Source organism: Hippoglossus stenolepis, chromosome 11, assembly GCF_022539355.2.
Source record: "Hippoglossus stenolepis isolate QCI-W04-F060 chromosome 11, HSTE1.2, whole genome shotgun sequence".
Taxonomy (NCBI): Eukaryota; Metazoa; Chordata; class Actinopteri; order Pleuronectiformes; family Pleuronectidae; genus Hippoglossus; species Hippoglossus stenolepis.
The window spans coordinates 262,244-283,690 of NC_061493.1; the positions used below are offsets into that span (position 1 = coordinate 262,244).

At 38.8% G+C, this 21,447-nt stretch overlaps 1 protein-coding gene across 1 annotated transcript in view; it reads right to left on the reverse strand.

Annotated features, from left to right (window-relative positions):
* LOC118117604 (xenotropic and polytropic retrovirus receptor 1 homolog) overlaps window positions 1–16,186 on the reverse strand; it is a 73,701-nt gene extending 57,515 nt beyond the window's left edge. Inside the window, exon 1 of the mRNA XM_035169958.2 lies at window positions 15,714–16,186. Coding sequence (XP_035025849.1) covers window positions 15,714–15,782 — 69 coding nt within the window. The 5' untranslated portion in view covers window positions 15,783–16,186. The remainder of the gene's footprint in view (window positions 1–15,713) is intronic.
* Window positions 16,187–21,447: the final 5,261 nt, after the last annotated feature.

Here is a 21,447-nt window from a genome sequence, read left to right on the forward strand (position 1 = left end):
AGATGATTTTACAGGCAAATTTAGACACTTTTACTATCTGACTGCTGTCCAATCAAGCTCTTATTTAGCCATCAGCTTTTAAATTTAGCTTGAGGTTGTTCGCGGCATGTGATGACTGACAAAGACAATAAAGATCGATACTTCACTCAAAAATGTCTTTTAATAAACTTTGCTGCATATTAGGCTACTATTGATACAAAAACAATGAAAGATGAAGTTTTTGTCCATTTAAAACCAAGGACAGGCAAAGTGCTAATATAATTTTTTTAATTTAAATTCAAGTTTCCCTTTTTCCTGTGAACCAAGAACAGGCCAAGTGCCGATACTAAAAATAAATTAAAAATCAAGTATCCATTTTTTCTGTAAACAAAAGGACAGGGAAAGTAGCAGCAATAAAAACATCAACAAACAAAACTACAGTCTTCTTCGGACTGCATAATTGTGATTAAAAAAGACGTTTGTCAGGCAATAGTATAACATTACGCTAAATCTACATTCAAACCATATTTTTATAATGGATTCTAGAATCCTGCACACAGGTATTGATGGAGTTGCCAAGACAACTCAGTTTATATACTGTAGCAAGCTAGATAACAGGCTATCTTACCGAGGCGAGTCTGCATCGTCTACGTTACGATGTCAAACGTGCCTCCTCTTCAAATGCTCGTGTCCTGCTTCCATGGAAAGCAAGGTCCGCCTTACAAATATTGCAGGTTGTTTTTTTCGGGCTATGTTAAGGGTGAAGTTCTCCCATACTTTTGACTTTCTGGTACGCAATGGTGTTGCAACAGACGCTGCCATTGGTCTATATTTTGTCGCTATTGCAAATGCGCGACTTTCAGAGATAGGAAGGGAGCGAGATGGCTCACTCCTCAGCTACTTCCATCAGCACCTCCGGTAAAACGACGTTTAGTTCAGCTGCACGGCACGAAAAACATGCGCTATGACGTAACCAACGAATCATCGACTATTAAATTCGTCGGCAACTATTTTTGTCATCGATTTTTGTCGGCTATGTCGACTAATCGTTGCACCCCTAGTAAATGCGAAGCTCACAATTCTAAAACTGATCTGGTTTCACAGGGGAACGCCAGAGCAGATGCAGCTGCTAAAGCTGCAGCAAAACAGGAATTTATTAAGACTGATGTTTTCTATACAGTGACTCAGATCAACCACAAACTCCTATGGCTGATTTACAGAAACTGCAGCAGAGAGCTGATCGCACAGAGAACGATCTGTGGAAAAAGAGTGGTTATGTTTGTACAGCTGGGGTGTGGTATGGCCCAATAATAAACCATGCCTGCCGAAATATTTGTTTCCCTATTAGGCTAAGTTGACTGGAATGATGGATGCTGTTTCACAACACATGTTTACAAAGAGTTTCACAAATTACTCACAAAACTTTTGGCAGTCGTGTGTAATCTGTGCGACAAATGACACTGGAAGAGACATCCGCATACCACAAGTTGCACATCCTATTCCAGGAAAACTGTTTGATCACTTACAAATTGACTTTATTGAACTAACACCAATTGAAGGGAAAAAGTTCTGTTTAGTAATTATTGACATGTCCTCAAAGTGGGTTGAAGTTTTCCCTACAGCTAAACAAGATTTTAATGCTGTTGCCAAAGCTCTCATCCGTGAAATAATTCCAAGATGGGGAATTCCTACAAAAATCAGCAGTGACAATGGCACACCATTTGTCAGTGCTGCTTTGAAAAAAGTTGGTGAATACTTTGGTATTGACATGAGACACTGTGCTTACCACCCAGCCAGTGGTGGTACTGTTGAGAGAGAAAACAACACCCTAAAATACAAATTGACAAAATGTTGTGAAGAAACAGGTTTATCCTTGACAAAGGCACTAAGATGGAAATAAGAGCGAGGGTTAGACCAAAGAATGGTCTTAGTCCATTCAAAATCCTTTTTGGTCAACCACTGAATACAGGTATTGGACTTGCCAATTACTGATCATTGTGAAGATGAAATGCTGCATTATTGTGCAAACCTTTCCTCTGTATCATCTGATATCCACAAGCAGGTGAAGGAAGCTCTTCCAACACCAGCCACAGGACCTCTTCATGACCTACCTTATGCTGAGAAAAGAAGAATTACCTATAATGACTCCTAGTGCCTGAAATACACTCAACACAATATATCAAATCGTATGACTTCTACCCGAGAGGCCTGCATTCATTGGCACTGCAGAGGCCTAATGTCCTTCCCGTTCAAGCCAACACCGAAATCAGAACCCTTATTGGCTTATTCTCCACATCAACAATACAATCATTGTTATTGTAATAACGGCACAGGTCAATATGTTGGTATGACAAAGTGCTCCAATAATTTCTCTGAATATGGTGGTATTATTGATGTGCACTACAGCAAAGATCTGGTTTTTCAGTGTCTCTACATTGGCAATGTGGTGGATTTTCATACATGTACCTGCCAATAAAGTGGAATGGATGCTCTGTACTACTAAACCACACTATCTCTAATGTAAAGATTATTGTGACAAAAATCTGTCCACACAGACTAAAACGTGACATGGCTACATTTACCATCCTGGAGTCTTATCATTGGCATATAGTATATCAATAGGTGAAAAATGGGGCATAGAATGATTTCCTTGGTATGGTGTCACATTCTTAGTGGACCACATTGATAACATTACCTACTCTATGTCTCAATTTGCGAATGAAACTATCAAAGGATTCAAGTTTCTTTCTGCAACACAAAAATCGCATAGGCTGACTCTGTTAAAACATGAAATGGCACTAGATTTCCTTCTGGCCAAGACTGGAGGACTGTGTGCTACATTTAATTGTACAGGAGAAGCGTGCATAACTCTCATCCCAGATAACTCGGACATCACATCTGCCATCGATGCACTTGAAGCAACCAGAGGTGCTTTTGGGCCCTTTGACTCAGCAGGTTATTCGTTTAATAAATAGCTCACAGATCAACTAGGACCATGGGGTGCAATGCTTGCACAACTGCTGATCCTGGTTCTCGTTAAATTTGGCATACTTCTTTGTATCTGTACATGTACTTTAACATGCATGAAGGCCCTAATGGACAGATGGATAGGTGACACAGTATCAGGTCAATTACCTGAGAAAATGGGTCAATATGCACTCTTGTCAAAGGATCGAGGCTTGTTTCCTATACCTGGCTGGATTCCACCTTACCATGATGACGATACTGACAATCCTGATTTTAACCCTGTAACAATGATGTAAATACATTGAGTTTTTGTTAATGTTGTTTTCAGATGATTTAGTCCAGATAAAAATGAATATGCTTTCCCTATTGTGAATTAATGAAGTAATGTTTAAAATTCTGAAGGAACTGACATTGTAGATGCTTTCATGATGATGGTTTTTCTTTATTTTGGATGTAGGTTGATCAAGGATAATCAAAAGGGGGGAAATGTAATGGAACTTATGGTGTCTTGTTCTCTTCCTGCTTATTTAAGAGTGAGAAACTGCAGGGTGCTGACATAAAGTTGATTAACTCATCCAAAGTGCAAAACAATCATTAAATAATTTTTAGTGGCAGACCTTATCAATGCTTAGGACATCCGTTTTTCATCTCCTTCCTACCAGATAACATAAAGAGCATGAAAGCTTCTCACAGAGAGAGAGAGACTTTGTCAATCTCTGGCAGACGCTTGGTGACTCTGGCTCTGTATTGACCCCTTTGCAAAGGTTTGAAGCTTCTTATTAAAAAATATACTAAGACAGGTCTGTTGTACAATCTTTATTTTCAGATATCCCCACAATATGTTCTTGTCCAAATAAATTCTCATTAGTCGGACAATCACAATGTCACTTTGTTAAAGGTTCAGTGTGTAAGATTTAGGTGAAAAGGATCTACTGAAAGAAATTGAATATAAAATAATCCTTGTAATGTTTTCACTATGTGTTTTATCTTAATTTTATGAATTGTTGTTTTCTTTACCCTAGAATGGCCCCTTTATATTTAAATACCTTATATTTACATTAGGAGCAGGTCCTCTCTACAGAGGCCACCATGTTTTCTACAGTAGCCCAGACTGGACGAACTAAACATCCTTTGAGTTTTTATAACAACTGAAGGCTACTACAGGTTATTTTTAATGTTTGGAAGAAGAGGCTGCAACATGCAACTTCACCACTAGATGTCAATAAATCCTACACACTGAACCTTTAAGAATAATAGTGTTACATCAGTACCATTCCAGGATTAATCTGTTCTTCTCAGCAGTGTGTAGGACATACTACCTGTGAGAATGGGGGTGGTATTACTACATTTCGCTTCTAACTTAATGTTGTCATTCAGTTACATTGATAGGGAAAAACACACTACACGAAGAGCCTCCCAGAGATTTGATAGTAAGCTAGCACCGGAGCATTTCCACTGTAACTGAAGTTATATGCTAGCACCACAGTGTAAACTGGCGTCTTACGCCTGGGCCACCCTGACTGTGTGAGCGCCACAGATCTGCTGCAGGAACAATGCAGACCTGTGTGAACAACAGATGACCTGTTGTTCACACAGGTCTGCTGTGTTCCTGCAGCAGAGCTGCAATGTGAGGTTTCTGGTATGACAACTGTATTTCCCTAAATATAAGTAGCCAACATACTCAACTAAATGCCAGGACTCTATGGAATGAAGCTGTGTATCTTCCGGTAACATAAAAATAACATAAAAACCTTGATGGATTCAGGAACAAAAATGTGGGAATGGTTTTACTTTGAAAAGGGTACAGAAAGTGTTGCAAATATTTATGTTGTGACTTATTCAACAGGTAGACATTTAAACTGTGGTGAATGATAATTTTCACTGTCTATTCGGCTGTGAACCACGCATGTATGTGAAGAAAATAGGCAAGAACTCAAATCATCAAAGTTGCCCTTCCTCAATTGATAAAATAAAATGATTCTGCAACTATTGTGACCATTTAATTTAATCTAGAGAATTTCTTTCAGGCAAACATCAGTTAAGCTTTTGTGAGTTCTAGCTTCTTGCTGCTTTTTATTGTCTCTTTGTTTTTGTTTTAGCTAAGTTTGGATTTTAGATTGTTGGTCTGACAAAACAAGCAATGAAAAGATTGTCAAGTCACTTTCCCTGTTTCTAGAACTTTTGCATCATTCTGGACTTGCTAGTAGGGGTGTGCGATATTAGGAAAACATGCGATATTGATAATGTTGTTGAATATCGCGATGACGATGTGTCTTGCGATAAATGAACATAAACAGTCCCTGGCTATGTACACAGAGACCACAGACAGCTCCACAGCCGGGAGAAGGCGCACAGCCCGGTAACAGTGCCACCAAGTCCAGGGAATATACCAGGGAGCCATACACAGCTCCACTAAATCCACTTACAGTGTTAATGTGGGTCTTTTCTTACATGTTTGAACCGTGAAAAGTAATTTTTTTACAGTCTTTAGCGGCTCTGTCAGTAATTTATTGCTCCTCTGTGACTATCATTCACGCTGTGCGCTGCCCCGACTGCATCATACCAAATTGAGTGCCCCCCTCCCATCTCCTCCAGCTCCATACTTTTACTAAGTTTATAAAGTCTGTTGTTTTTACATGTGCCCGATCACACTGTTTGTTTGTTAGTATGTGTGAATGCGGTGCTCTGAAGAAAGATTTAACTCATTAATAAAAGAGCGAGAGCGAGAGCGAGAGAACAGCTCATAGTGATGAATCTGATCCGGGACAACTAACTTGTCCATTTATCTTACAAGTTATGTACTTTCTGCTTAAACGCAGCTAACAACATCTTGACTTTTAATGAAAATAAAAAGCACCCCAGAATTTGTGTTTGCTCTGTGAGTGCTCCAACCATGCAGTCTTTTTAGCTAGTTCATGTGTCTGTTGAATTCATCAGGCCTACTCTCATATTTGGTCTGGTCGTCACACTACAAATCTGTCAATAAAGCTGCTTCCATCATACATTTTCATTGGGAAATGAGTATCAACAAAGTCTGAGTGTGTTCTATTGTCCACACTGAATCTGAATATTTCACACATATCTGCAGATAAGGATTCAGGAAAAAAGAACTGCATATTATTACAATGTCAACGCTCTGAGATGAGCTGGAGCTTTTATAAATCATGGCATGTTTGAAAGAGGCCAGGCCAGCATGAAAACAAATACGCTGACAGTCTTTACTTCAGCGCCCATCACATCACAGCAGCTCAGGGTACACCTTTGTTTAGTGTCTGACCCAAACACAGCTATCATTAGAAAACACAACACGCATGTAACAGCTCTCGACAGCATGGCTCTGCAAACCTCAGAGGCCTGGGTCCCACATCTTCACAGGACTAAAACTAACTGGGCTCAGGGCCAGAATTACAGCTGGACAGAACAACAAGCTACATCTGGTCTGTGTCCACACCCTGCAGGAGCTGGAAGACACTTCTATGTGAAACTGCTGTGGAAATAAGCAACAGAAGGATATTCACACTTACCCCATTCACTATAACAAAGGCACTTTAGGCTGAGTACCAGTTTTATATCACTGACCCACAAAGTGTTTGCCAGGGCAAGGGCTGATTGTCGTAGTCTCCCGCTCCAAATTTGCTATGATATGTCTTTAACAAGTTACTAGGACACAAATAATAAGAAAAATATATGGAAACAAATTGACAATGTTGTTGATGTTTGCGGTGTCAGAGGGTTCGCCAGAAAACATCTGTCCAGCCAGAACCCTATTGTTAGGGTTCGAGGCCTGAAGGGCCAGAATCCTATAGGGATGTGTGATATTTATGGTCTACGATTATATCTTAATTGTTGTTTTAACAATGTGTGAGCTCACGTTAATGAGTAAAAAAATTTAAAATAAAACCGCAAGAAGAGTAACTGATGGCAGGACATAACGAACGCTGTCACCAGTTACATCGCAAAAGACATGGTGCCAATACAAGTAGTTGAGAGAGATGGTTTCAAGCAACTTTTGAATACTTTAGAACCAAGATACACACTTCCTGGCCGAAAATATTTCAGTCAAACAGCTCTGCCGAAATTATATGATTCATTCGCCAAACTTTACAAAATAAACTGCAGAATGTTTTATACTTTGCAACAACAGATTTAGGGTCAAGCAGAACCCTTCGAGCCATACCTCTCCTTGACGGTACATTTCATCGACCAAACCTGGGAACTGCAAAGCTACTGTTTATAAATGGTGGTGGACCACGACCGAGGTGGCAGCTGATGATGGATCCTAATGGCGGCAGTGGACAATGACTGTGGACTATAGTGGCATCCGATCTTGATGGTGGATCATGATCGTGGTGGCAGCTGACCGTAGACTATGATTGCAGCAGGACTGCTTAATACATAGTATTTCTCCTCAGATACTTGACCATTAATGACATTAATCCACCAATTCATTGACCTTCAGTTATGCTTCAAAATGATTACCCTTATCAATGCTGCTAAAACCTTTATCTTGATGATGTTCTCCTTTACACTTGACATCTATTGCACTTCTGTCCGTCCTGGGAGAGGGATCCCTCACATGTGGCTCTCTCTGAGGTTTCTACGTTCTTTTTACCCTGTTAAAAGGGTTTTTTAGTAGTTTTTCCTTACTCTTGTTGAGGGTTAAGGGCAGAGGATGTCACACCATGTTAAAGCCCTATGAGACAAATTGTGATTTGTGAATATGGGCTATACAAATAAAATTTGATTGATTGATTGAAAGATCCTACTTCCCAGAGGACCACACTGGCAACATCATTCCCCAAGGTCTGAAAGATGCGCTGTCGTCATGGTCGCTGCAGGAGGACTGCATGGTTTGCATGACCACAGACAGCGGGGCTAATGTTGTCAGTGCACTACGCATTAACAACTGGAAGAGGCTTCCTTGTTTTGGCCAAAGACTTCATATTGCCATTGGTGAATTATTTGGGTGCTTCAATGAAATGCAATTTAAGTGAGACAGATCTTGTATTTGTTAGGATGCTAAAAAGAACAATTATATGAAAAAGACAATATGATGTAATATAAATATAATATATTCCTATTAATTTATGTGAGAGCATATACTATATTATAATGTCATCATACATACGTGTTGTGCACACTTTGAATGTTGACTCATAAAATATATATATTAACGGTTTTCCAGAGAGGAGCACGCAGGATCCTAGAATAGACAGAAAATTGGAGTTTGCAAGAAGGTTGTCAGAGCTTTTTCCACCAGCTGGATAAAAAAAAGATAGCACTTGCTGAGGCACAGGAGCAGATGAATCTTCCCGAGCACAAACTCATCACAGAGTCACCAACAAGATGGGGCTCAAGACAGCACATGATCGAGAGATTTATTGAGCAAGAAAAGGCCATTCATCATGTGTTGGCTGCAGACAAAAAGCACACCTTGTCCCAACATGGCAAGATGTTGAGCAAAGCACTTGGCCCTCTTCTAGAGTTCACCAATGCTCTTTCAGTCTTTACTTAAAACCTGTGTTGGCCATGTTTAACACTGATGTCCTGGCAGTAAAGTCTGATGAAACAGACCAAAAAAAAAAAAATCAAACAATCCATTCTTGAGTACCTCAACCCTAATACACAGAAGACTGTGTGGATGAGCTTTTGAGTTTGGCATCCACACTTGATCCCCACTTCATAAAACGGTACAATGATGATGTCAGGATCAAAGCCATAATGGCAGGAGCAACAACAGAACTCGTGGCTATAGTGACGGAGGAAGACAGCCCAGAACCCTCAACTTCTTCAGATCAGGCTATGGCAGCAGAAGTTGGAGCAGGTGATGACACAAGGGAGGCAGCGAAGAAGACCAAAAAGTATTTTGGCAGTTATTTCAAGAAAACACAGGAACTCAGAGGAGTTGAGTCTTGCACACTAATTGAAAATGAGATCAGGAGCTACCTGATGATACCCGAGTTGGACAGTGATGTAAATGCACTCAACTGTTGGAAAACAGAATAAGTAAATTTCCCCAAACTGGGGAAACTTGCGAAAAAGTACCTATGCATCCCTGCCTGGAGGAAATGTTGTAACATGTAGCCGTGCTGCTCTAAAGCCAGATGCTGTTGACAGGCTGGTGTTTTTGTCACACAACTTGAAGTAAATGTGGATCCCCAGAAACCCAGTTCACCGCAAAATTCAAGCTTCTGAAAACCAGTTTCCTCTGTCCATCAACAGTGATTGCTTTAGACCATAATGAGTATTTAATTTTTTTGTCATTAGTGGCATTTGCAAACAAATCCTAAAGTTTCCTCAGGATAGTAAATCTTAACAGAAGAGTATCATTATTTAGCAAATTCTACAATTGTTTTTTTTCTAGTATCTTTATGTAATATTTGACAGAACTTGAAAGTAATATGTTTACACATGTTATAAATGTTTACACAATTGTTTTATAATTGTTTTTTTGTAAATCATTTTATTTCACTTATTTGACAAAACTTGAGGTTTGGAATTGGTGACATACTGTATGTACAATATGTTGTGTTTTGTTCTTGCTTGAGTGCTGCACACTTCACCTTACAGTAGTGAATGTTTATCCAGATGTTGTTCATGTTCATGTTCTAATGTTCTAGGTTCTAAGTGTTTTATTTCTGTTGGATTCATGTCTTGTTTACATTAAGGGGAAGTGTCTATTTTAAAGTCTTTACTCATACTTGTATGATTAAAGCAGTAATATTAGCACTGGTAATTTCATGTTTTTTTGTATTGTTTATACTTGAGTTTGAAGTAAATAAATAAGGGCTGCTTTCCTTTAACAAGTTGTTTTCACTACTATCATTAGTAGGTAATAGTTAATATCCTAACTTAACAAGAGCAACCTAGTATAATACAATACTTTTTTACAAACACTTTTAAAGGATGCCAAATATCGTCTAATTATCGTTAACTGAAGGGCCAGAACCCTATTGTATTTACTCCGGTTCGTTATTCGTATTATTATTATTAGGGTTTGAGGCCTGAATGACCAGAACCCTATTGTTTTTACTCCGGTTTGTTATTAGGGTTTGAGGCCTGAAGGGTCAGAACCCTTTCGCTAGAAACACGAAACTTGGCACAATAACTGTAATGTGTGTTCATCAACTTTCTGTGAAACATAAGCTCAATCAGCCTCATGGTGGCGCTGTAATTAGGCCTCAACCAGACACATTTTGGCAAGCCACGCCCCTCACACCATTAGTCCGATTGACTTGAAATTTGACACACAAGACCAGCTCAATGTGTTCTACAAAAAAGCCTCTTGGAACATAAAAGTCTGCGGTGATAAATTTGTCACTTATTTGCATAAATTGAAAAACTGTAATGTGACATCTCTTTTTTGGTTTTTCATCCTATCAACACAAAATTTAGTACACAGCATTATGATACTGAGATACACATTTTAGAAATGAGCGGAATTAGTTCAAAAATATGACTGCTATTTACCAAAAGCTTTTCGCAAAGGGCCGAGCTTAACAGGCCATTGGCCATAACTCATCAACATTTAGTCCAATCATCATCAAACTTGGTAGATATGTTTGTATCGTGTCCAAATAGCATGTAGAGATTTGCCCATAGGGGGCGCTACAATCTCCCAAAATCTTGAAAATACTTTTTTCAACCAATCAACACCAAATTCAGTATGAAGCATTGTGAGACTGAGATACACATTCCTATTAAAATGATAATTATTGGTCAAAAATCTAAGCTGCGGCTATATTCTATTATTGAGCACCAATTTCACTTCCATTTTTTATTGATAATGAGGCATAGTCTTTTTCATTTCATTTTCAAACAACTACATTATAATAACATTTAATAGATGCAACAAACTTGAGAGAGGAAAGGCGAACAGAGTCGCAGAGCTGATGATTGATTTGTTTTCTGCAGTGACAGGAGAGGGCGCTATCAATGCAGACTGCTGCAGTGGCTAAAGGTTGTGCATCTTTGCCTTAAACAGACTACTTGTGGACATTTACATTTTTGTTATGAAGGTTGATCCCCTGCTCTGCTGCTACACTGGACACGGAATTAATTACTTCAATTTTAAAGTCAGGAAACATTGATTAGAAATTGGTCCCCATATAAGCAAGCACTCGCATGCATTCTTTGTGCACCAGAGGCATGGCTGCACCTCTTGGTCTGAGTCTGAGGCTCGTGCACACAGACAGCCTCATCAGTTGATGATAATACCAACATATAAAAATATTCAGTCAACACAAGCACACACCAAGAACCACAGGTCAATCATACTTCTGTATTGACTCCCCAACATTCACACTAAGATTCACAGATTTAGAGCTGCCAATAAACCTACAATGCATGTTTTTGGACTGTGGGAGGAAGCCGGGGCACACAGAGGAAACCACACATGCACAAACAGAACAACCACACAGAGAGGCCTGGCTGGCCCCTGAGCTTAAATCCACAATCTTTAAAGTGCCAGTACTAACTGCTACACTGCCGAAGCGTAAATAAAATTAAAACTTAAAAACGACCACAGCACAAAGAAAGCATCTGTCTTTAAAAACATTTTATATCAACATGAACATTGCCTTTGTCTCTGCAGTTTGTTTCCTACTAAATTGTTCTTGAAGACAATTTACTTTAACAAAGACCAAGGTCAATTCAGTAGACAAAAATGTGACAAGAGAATTTACAACAGCCAAACATTAAAGACCAGTTTAGATTTCTTTGAGCTTTTTAGTTCACCTGAGGCTGTTTGGAGCTGATTTGGTTGTTGTTTGGATCTGAGATGAGCTAAGCGGGGTAAATTATACAAAGAATGACTGAAGTTGCTCATCAGCCTGCACAGTCAGCCAGTACCAGCAGCAAAAGACCTTTTGGCTCAAAGCCTAATGTGACTGTGGAACGCAGAATTAAAACAATGTGTCAGAAGAGCAGAGAGAAGACCACTGATAGCATCTGACTTCAAGCCAGAGAGCTCGGCTATACTGACTGGAAAAACAGACAAATGCATGATACTAATGAATAAATAATCTATATATAGTAAGACACTATAAATAGGTATTTAGTCACTTGAAACTCATTCCCGATCTAATTAATGTCATAAGATTAAAGATTTTTGTGTGGTGGTGAACTCATGTGGCACTGAGTGAAAGAATGTGCTGCAGGCACTAAGCTGCACAAGTATGTGACCATGCAAAGTGCAGACAATGACTTAAGAGAATACTGCAACACCAGTCACAGGTACAGAGAGGTGGAGCAGAAACACGAGAGCTGCATTACTGCCACATCTGCACTCACAGCATCGAAACATAGAATACTACACCTCCTGATGCAACTTTATAGCTTATATATACACACAATTATGTTGACATGGACTGTGACAACATATTATTGTTTAATGAATTACTTCTGCATACTGAGTCATAACTGGAGTACCAAAATCGACCTGTTGCATTTGTTTGATGCTTGTGTGAATGCATGATTCATAATATTATACGAAAATGAATTGTAAACAAAAATAGCGTTTCTTGATAAACAAGATCTGTGCATGATAGTCCAACACAGTACATTCACTTTAGGGAGGAGTTCCAGTATATTAGCCTTTTGGATGATTCTAGGTTGATCACAATCACACCTATACATATTCACTGAACTAAAAATTAACAACTCTCAGAATAAATCCTCAGTTTTGAAATGAAACATTAAGTTTAATGGCCTGTATAAGTTCAAACTGAAAATAAATCTGCAACTGTTATGAGACGTTTAAGTTGGTGAAAATGCCAAACATTCACTTGGAGCTGCTCAGATGAAGATCTTCTGCTCTTCTTTTTATCATGTGATGGTGACTCTCTCTATAGAAGTGTAAGTGGAACCTTACTATGAAAAGTGTTTAATTTTGGCACTATACAGATACAATAGAATTGTAAATTGCATATCTTGGGGTTTATACAAAATTAGCAATTTAAATACATAAGTGTGAGGAAATTTGCAATAAGCATTTGTTATTGTTTTCTTACATTTTATAGCCCAATGTGTTCAAATAATGTGAAGATTAATCAACAATAGATAAAGTCCTAATTTTCTCCTTTTTTGCTATTTTTTGTATTAGCAAAGGACAATGCAAAAAGCTTTCAGGTAACCTGCTTCTTATCTTTAACTGATATTGACAATTGTTTTTTCTGGTTTAATTAAAATTTGTAGCTGTAGGTCATTTAATTCAAGTTCATTATGGTGGTAAACTACACAAAAACAGAAAGGAAACTTTTAGCTGAGTATGTGCTAGGCCCATGTGGTCCCTCAAGAACATAGGTAGAAGACAAAATCAACACCACACTTTCTATGCAGGAGCAGAAAAAACAATGTGCACTCAACATAACTGTGTTGGTGACCAAGTGTTGGTCCACATTTGCTGAGCCTTCTCCATTAAAAAGGTATTTCTGATTACATAAATCAATTAAACAAAGTTAAAAGGCTACAGTTGTTGTTTTATAATGTGAGATATAGATTCAGTCTCATTATCAGGTTAGAGCTACAGCTTTTGGGCATGACACTGCCTCTCTAAACTGCAGCGTTTCAGTTTAGAAAAACAAACAACGGTTTGTTTTTCGTAGTTTGAATTTTTTGCTCAGATCAAAAATAGGAAATGAAAAAAGGGTCACGGGCCGATTTTGATATTTAATTTGTATGATTTGTTGGGCCCGGAAGTTACTGACTAGTAGGGTTGGGAACCGAAACTCGGTTCCAAATGGACCGAATCCAAAATGCCAAGTACCGGGTACCCGTAAAAAAAATACAATTTCGGTACTGCTTATCGGTTCCTAAACTGCAAGGACGCCGTATGTATCTGCCAGGACCTGCCTACACGACTACGTCACGCACAATGCAACAGCCTGTCCATTTGTTTAGACGCGACCTAGCATGCATGGCTAACATGAGCCGCGATAAACTGTCAGAAGTGTGGCTTCATTTTAGAAAAAGGTAAAGCTGACTAACATGACTTTTATGAATTATGTCAGTAGGTTTCCTATAAATAAGCCGTACAACAAGTAGCTCAAAACGTGATTATCCACAAATGGTTCAACTGCTACTGCTTTCAACTGTGTTGTTATGGAATATATTAGAGATTAATATTCATCACAGATCTTAAAGTTGACAAATATTGATGTAACATTAGTTTACAGGGACAATTAGACCATTTTCTTCTACTAATTATCCACAAATACGACAATGTGTTGTTTGGTTCATTTAAACACCAGTATTTTCAAGGCAAAAAGTTTCAACATTGCCTCTATCTCAGTTACTATTTACACAGTTGGGTTAAAGACATTGAGCATGTCTGATAAGGCTCTAAGATGAGTCGTGTGGGTTTTCTTTTGTAATGTTGCCTTTCTACCACAAGGCGTTACGACTGCTGCCCGGGTGTACCATGAAGCACAGCTACTGTGCATTGGTCCAGTCCAATAAAGATATTTTTTTTATCTAAACATTTGACCTCTTTTTTTTACCATTTTGGAATCGAAATGGGGAATCGATAAGAATCAGAATAGATAACCATTTAGATTAACAACATAACGCCTGAAGAAATGATCTGAGCACGTCCCTAGACTAGTTTAAATTTACTGTCAATTTACAAACGTTCATGCGTAGTGTCTTTTCAAAATAAAGCACTAGTGAGTAACTTCTGGGTCAAACAAATCATACAAGTTAGATATCAAAATCGGCCCGTGACCCGTTTTTTCATTTTCTATTTTGATTATTGTTTTTTTGGTATCAGATTCATAAATGAATAACGAAATAATGACTTGATTTTTTATTTTCCGATTTTGGTTTTCTAATTGAATATGAAAAGAACGAATGATACACAGATTTGATACTGGTTTCCAACTGAGAAAATGCCATTGAACTGACACAATTCACCTGCCCTTGCAGAGATAATGCTGGTGTTGTTCGAGTGATAGTTCACCCTCATGGCCTCTGTCCCAACTGACTCTGTAACAGAGTGTGCTTTTTAAGTTACTGATCATTACTGATTCATGTGGACTGATTGCAGATTGATTAGTGATAATGACATGAGTCCATCACACAGACCAGCTGTGTAACAGCTATTATTTACCCTTATAAGCTGGATATATGCCTTCAGTATATGGCTTTTCTCAGGATCAGAAACATACACAGCGCAATCCCAGTACACAGCCCTGATCACTGTAATTTGAATTAAGAATTAAGGCATCATAAAGATAAACTCTAATGGCATTAATGGATCAAAGGTTGAAGACTGAGCTGACAGCATCCCTCATTGACCCCCCTCCACCCTGACCCTGCATGATGGGAGCTGAATCTGCTTTTGAGGACAGTCGGGGGGGTGCAAAGATTAACCAGCTCAATAAATGATGAGTCAGCTGAATTCCTTTTGTCTGGTAAACACATGGGGGAGAGACACAGGGCTCTGCAGGCCCCCGCCGCACACAGCGGCTCAGTGTGGCTGGATGTGACCGAGGCTCGCACCTGCAGAGCCAAAACACAAACCTAGCTAACACCGTGTTAGCTTACACAGTAGTACAGGGCTACTGTCTGCTTGGTTTGCGGCCGTAACAATTGAACCAGCTCGTTTCGTCTGTTATTAGAGCCGCGAAAAACAAGGAAGCCACCGCCTAAACGACATGCCCAAATGATTCTGAACACAAATAACCGGTGAGAAAGTGGAAGCACATCCTGTTAGCCAGTCAGCTAGCTAGTAGCCATCAGAGAGCGGCTTTAACATTAAGCTAACTTACCTCATACTGTATGTACTGCTTCCTCCACTCCGGGGTGATGTGAGCGGAGAGATGCTCTGTGAATTTCATCTTGACTCTTGGCTGCACTCCTCTCTCCTGCCGTCACCGGGGCCAGGAGCTGGTGGTTCAGCTCAGCAGAGGACAGGCGCGTTTTATTTGACCGTGATGGTTCACCAGCGTTTACACACTAACTCCCATCTGAAGATTACGTTCGTGCTGCTCGCCCAGAGATGATGCCCTTCCTGTCTTCACGTTAAGCTAGCGAGCTACTGACACATATCTTCGTCGTTTCACACACACTCATAGCCACATGACAATGATTGAATGTAGCTTTAATCTGTCGCGCAAAAGCAGCGTTTAGCCTCAGGTAAACAAGCTCAATGTTGACGCTAACTGGATCCTGCTATCTTCCCCCTTTTCTCTCTCTCTCTCTCTCTCTCTCTCTCGCTCTCTCTCTCTCTCTCCCTCCACCTCCTGTCTCCACCTCCTGTCTCCCGCCGCCTTCATGGCAGTTGGAAATACTAGAACCGGCCTAGGTCGCACATGAACGCGGGGTGAGTTCTTCAGACAGGACAGATAATAATAATAATAAACAGAGTTTATAAACAAAGTGCTTTGACACATATTGAAAATTAAATATAAGAGAAATTACAATCAGCAAGACGCAATGTGACATCGAGCTATGTCACATGAAAACTTGAACACATAAAAGCAGAAACACAACATCACAACTGCAAGCCTTATCTCCTCAGGTAGGTCACTCCAAAGCCCAGGGGCCCTGATGGCAAAAGCAGTCACCTTTTCATTCTTGACTTTTGTACAGCAAGCAGAGCTCCACCGTAACAATTCTGTGATGTTCTCTTTCATGTCTGGTGCAATGCCTGTTCTAAATCTGTTTTTATTAAATGAACCCGTGTTAATGCACCAGAGAGACTTCAGAATTATTCCTTGTCATAATATGTTATAATGCCAAATGTGAAGCCGGTAAAATGAACAGTTCGCGAGATATGTGTTCCACATGCATACACACAGACAGACGTTTGTGGAATTAATAGGTAGATGTTTTGACCGTAGTTATTATTATATTATATATTCTTGAGATAATGTGTGTCACTCTGCATCTCTAATGCACTGTTCAGTAATGTCTCTGACAAACTTTAGAAACACCGTCAATCATTTTAATATATATTAAATATATATACTGTATATATTAAATATATATATATATATATATTCCAATAACACTTCAATGCCACACGTGACATAGATAGTAAGAGGTAAGATGACATTGATACTGGTTGTCTTTTCTGAGTGGGGCTGGGGAACTTCTGGTGGAAAGTTTCCATCACAGATCCTCTGCTGATGGTGCTTTACTTGATGGAAACAGTCACAGGAGCCAAAACGAAGCAGACATGGTTATGCTTAGCAGGGGGATGAACATTTATTACAGTGACATTAGAGGGATTTTATGATTCATATTTATATTTGGTTGTGAGTCTGGACATATAATACTGAGAAACAATGAAAATCTCTTGTAGGAAGTGACTGAAATACCATCAGCTGCACATAGGTTCACAGCTTTAGAGCATTTAGAGTGGAAAAAGACCAATAGGAAACCCTAACCCTAGTACTATGAAGGATTGATAGAAATACAAAAAAGGATGCCAACTCCATTTTTTACCTTTAATCCTTTAACATATTGGTGGTAATTTCACGTCTAAATTATTTTATGTCCCTGACCAACAAAATAGTTATTATAATGACTGTAAGACAAACCACTGTTGCTATCTTACAGTCCCACAGTGAGATTTGCTTGCTAAACATTAAATGTTGCATACAGCAGTAGATGGATGCTGGGTCTTTGTCATGAGTGAGTATGCCATTTTGTTGTGCTGTCTGAATGTATTGGACTCATCATATCCACAGTCATTGGACTTACTACGTTAGGTGGCAAGTCTGGTGACATGGTGTGAAGAGAACAATCTCACCCTCAACACGGACAATGCCAAGGAAATGATCGTGGACATGAGAAAGGAGAGAATAACTCATCAGCCACTGTTCATCTGTGGGCTTGAGGTGAACAGGGGGAACAGCTTCAAATTTCTGGGGGTCTACATCAGTGATGACCTCACCCTGTCACTAAACACCACCCAGCTGGTCAAGAAAGCACAACAGCGGCTGTAGTTCCTGAGGAGGCTGAGGAAATTTGGAATGTCACCAAAGATCCTCAGCTACTTCTACAGCTGCATCATTGAGAGCATCTTGACCAGCTGCATCACCGTGTGGTATGGGAGCACCACTGCGATGCACCGCAAGCGCCTTGAGAGTGTGGTAAAGACCGCTGAGAGGATTACAAGGACATCACTACCCTCTCTGCAGGACATCTACCACCGCAGAGTCCACAGAAGAGCCTGCTCCATTGTTAAGGACTCCTCCCACCTCAAACACGAACTGTTCACACCTCTGCCCTGTGTGAAATGCAGAACGTCCAGACTGAGGAACAGCTTTTATCCAACTGACATCAGACTTTTTAACGATCCCTGGCCCTGACACCATCCTGGACTAGACCTAAACACAGAGATCCTTCACTACATTACAATTTACTACTTCATGTACAAATAGTGGACAGCCAATGCTCACTAACCAAAGCCCATCCACAGGGAGCCTGCACATCCTATTAATACCATTATATTGCACCCAGTTGGCAGGAGGTAATCCCTGACACCTGGTTCTTATCAAAAGGCCCACATTTTATTTTTACTATGGCAAACATAGTATCAATTATATATAAAAATGTAAATGAAAAAAAGTAAATATCCCTAAATATTTCTTATATAATGGGAGGATTTGCCCATGAAACACTAGCATTGAACTAATGCATGCTGATTGGTCAGTAAGGAGTACCAGGAGGATCTTTGGCAGCCAAATGTAACATTGGTTTATTCAGCTCCTAATGAGTCATGGTGACAAAAAAATAACTATTTGGGTTCTGCCTCTGAACAAGGGCCTCCAATTCTTAATACGTTTTCTCAGAATGCCTTTTGGTAACTGACTAATGTTTTACAAATCTGTCTCATAATACCATTGTGAATACTGTCCTCCTATTTATTTATTTACCTCATAGACATTCACATTTGCTCTCAGTGTTTATCTAAAACACTGTATCTATACATTCTGTGGATAGAATCACAAATAGAAGGGTGAATTTTTGAAAAAGTGCAGAGAAATTCGACCTTTTAATGGGTTACAGTCTGTATTTCACATACAGAGAAGCTCATTATTTAACCCTCTTATCACATTCATTAATTTCAGTAAATAATGCACATGTTAATGCCACTGTGACTTGTTTTGATAAAATGGATCATAAAGTTATATCACTGTTGCAATTTCAAATAGGGTTATTGGTAATGAGAACAGCACTCCCTGGTGTTTATTTAATACATTGCATCCCAAGATTGATCTTTCTGTCAATGTTTCTGTACTGTAAGTTAACGACCCTGCACATTCATGGTGCATCCACACAGTAGCAGTAGTCAAGGCTGAACACTAAAATTCAATATCAACTAAGATTGTTACTCTGTTAGTTATCAAATATTATAAACAACAACATCAGAATACATATCCAGTTCAGTGTCGTCATTCCTTTACTCACAAATTCCTGTCTCAGGAGGTGGAAAGCACTGCTGTTGTAAATGATTGTGGATCACTGCAGTGTCCAGTCTTCAAACTTACAAAACCCACATCAAAAGTAAATGTTCCTTGTTTCATTAAATGACATTATAGTAAGTATTGTATGTAAACATTAACAAATATTTAGGGTTAGGGTTATATATAAATTTATATATATGTGTATGTATGTGTGTGTGTGTGTGTGTGTGAGTGAGTGTTTGTAAAGAACATTTAAATGAAACTAAACTGACTTAGCTTTAGTTCTATTCACAGCATCTTTGAGGTGAGTCACTGTTTGAGCCTCTTGTGCCACCCAGAGGTCATGTAAGAAGCCCTTATCAGTTGTGTATGGCTCACATACACATAGGGTTTAACATGAAGCAATTAGAGTTTCTCTGTAATATAAAACCCCTGTAATAGCTGATTATTATTTTGTTAGGATCCATTCATATTGTTTTTTAAGATCCAATATTATTCATGATTTTGTTTTAAAATAATTATATTACAAGCCAAACTAATTACTGTACAAGGTAGTCATAACTATCTGCCTTGTTACTAAATTACATTTATTCACACATCATCATAATAAATGAATAAATTAAATGAATGAATACATATATGATGTTGTGATCTTTTGTCAAAATGTGTGTGAATACAGAATCCTAGTGAAAAATGATACATCTTCAGTTTGTCTCTTAGTCACACAGACACACTGTAAACAATACTGTTTATTCATTGTGTGGTGTATATTGTCTGTCATCACTGCATGCAGTCTTGCTTCATTGTTTCATCATTTAGTGTGTGAAGTTATCATTTAGTTGATTGCAGCTGCAGCTGCTCTCTGGGTTCTCTTGAGGACAACTATTGTTAATTGGCAAACACATGTATTGATTATTTTCAAGTCATTCCTCAACCTCACTGGCATTATTTGTAAAGCGTAATTTTATTTAGCTATAATAGCGAGTGATGCCTGTATTTGTATTCAAAAAGACAGATTAAACCCTTTTTAAAGAAAAGAAAATAAATTCCTGTAACTACCCCTCATTCCAAATCCATGCCAACATTTTGTGGCTTATTTCTTGGCACATTTTCCATCCTTCGACCAAGTTTGGGTATACAAACAAACAAATAAACAAACAAACAGATAGGGGTGAAAACATAACCTCCTTGGGGGAGGCAACAATCAGTTGATAGTTTGCATAGCACATATCAAGAGAACCTTATGATACATTTAAATGCATTCAAGTTTCTATAGAGCTCTAAAATCAACCCCCTGAAACATACATTGTAGTACTGTCTTCTTTAACTTCATTCATCTCGTTTCTTGGAAGAGAATCTGGATTTCTCAATCCTAATGCTCTTTGTGGATGATAACTAATTAATTTTATATGCATAATGATACACAGGTTTAACTCATGTGCCTTTGTTTCTAAACTATATTGTAACTAACTGAAGACTCACTGCAACTTCCGACTTTAAAATATACTGTGTTGGCTGCAGTTGCCTTATTACAAAGTGTTTATTCTAATCAATGCTGCAAATACCCTTATCTTTCTGATGTTCTCCATTACACGTGGCATCTATTGCACTTCTGTCCGTCCTGGGAGAGGGATCCCTCACATGTGGCTCTCTGAGGTTTCTACCTTCTTTTTACCCTGTTAAAAGGGTTTTTTAGTAGTTTTACCTTACTCTTGTTGAGGGTTAAGGGCAGAGGATGTCACACCCTGTTAAAGCCCTATGAGACAAACTGTGATTTGTGACTATGGGCTATACAAATAAAATTTGATTTGATTTGATTTGATTATCATTTTGTTACATAAAATGTGATTCAAAATTTGAGCTCCAGTTAAATTTGAGCATGTAACTGGATCAATACAAATAAACATAGTGTCAGATTACATAATATGTGTGTGTTTGTGTAGGCATGTTTGTGTTTGTGTTTGGATGGAGCTGAGTGGATGAGTGTAAGCATGTGTATGTGCATACAACATAACTCTAAACATAAATTTATAGACAGGGCCTGAACACTGATTTAACACAGTGTATCTGATATGAGCTGCTGCTT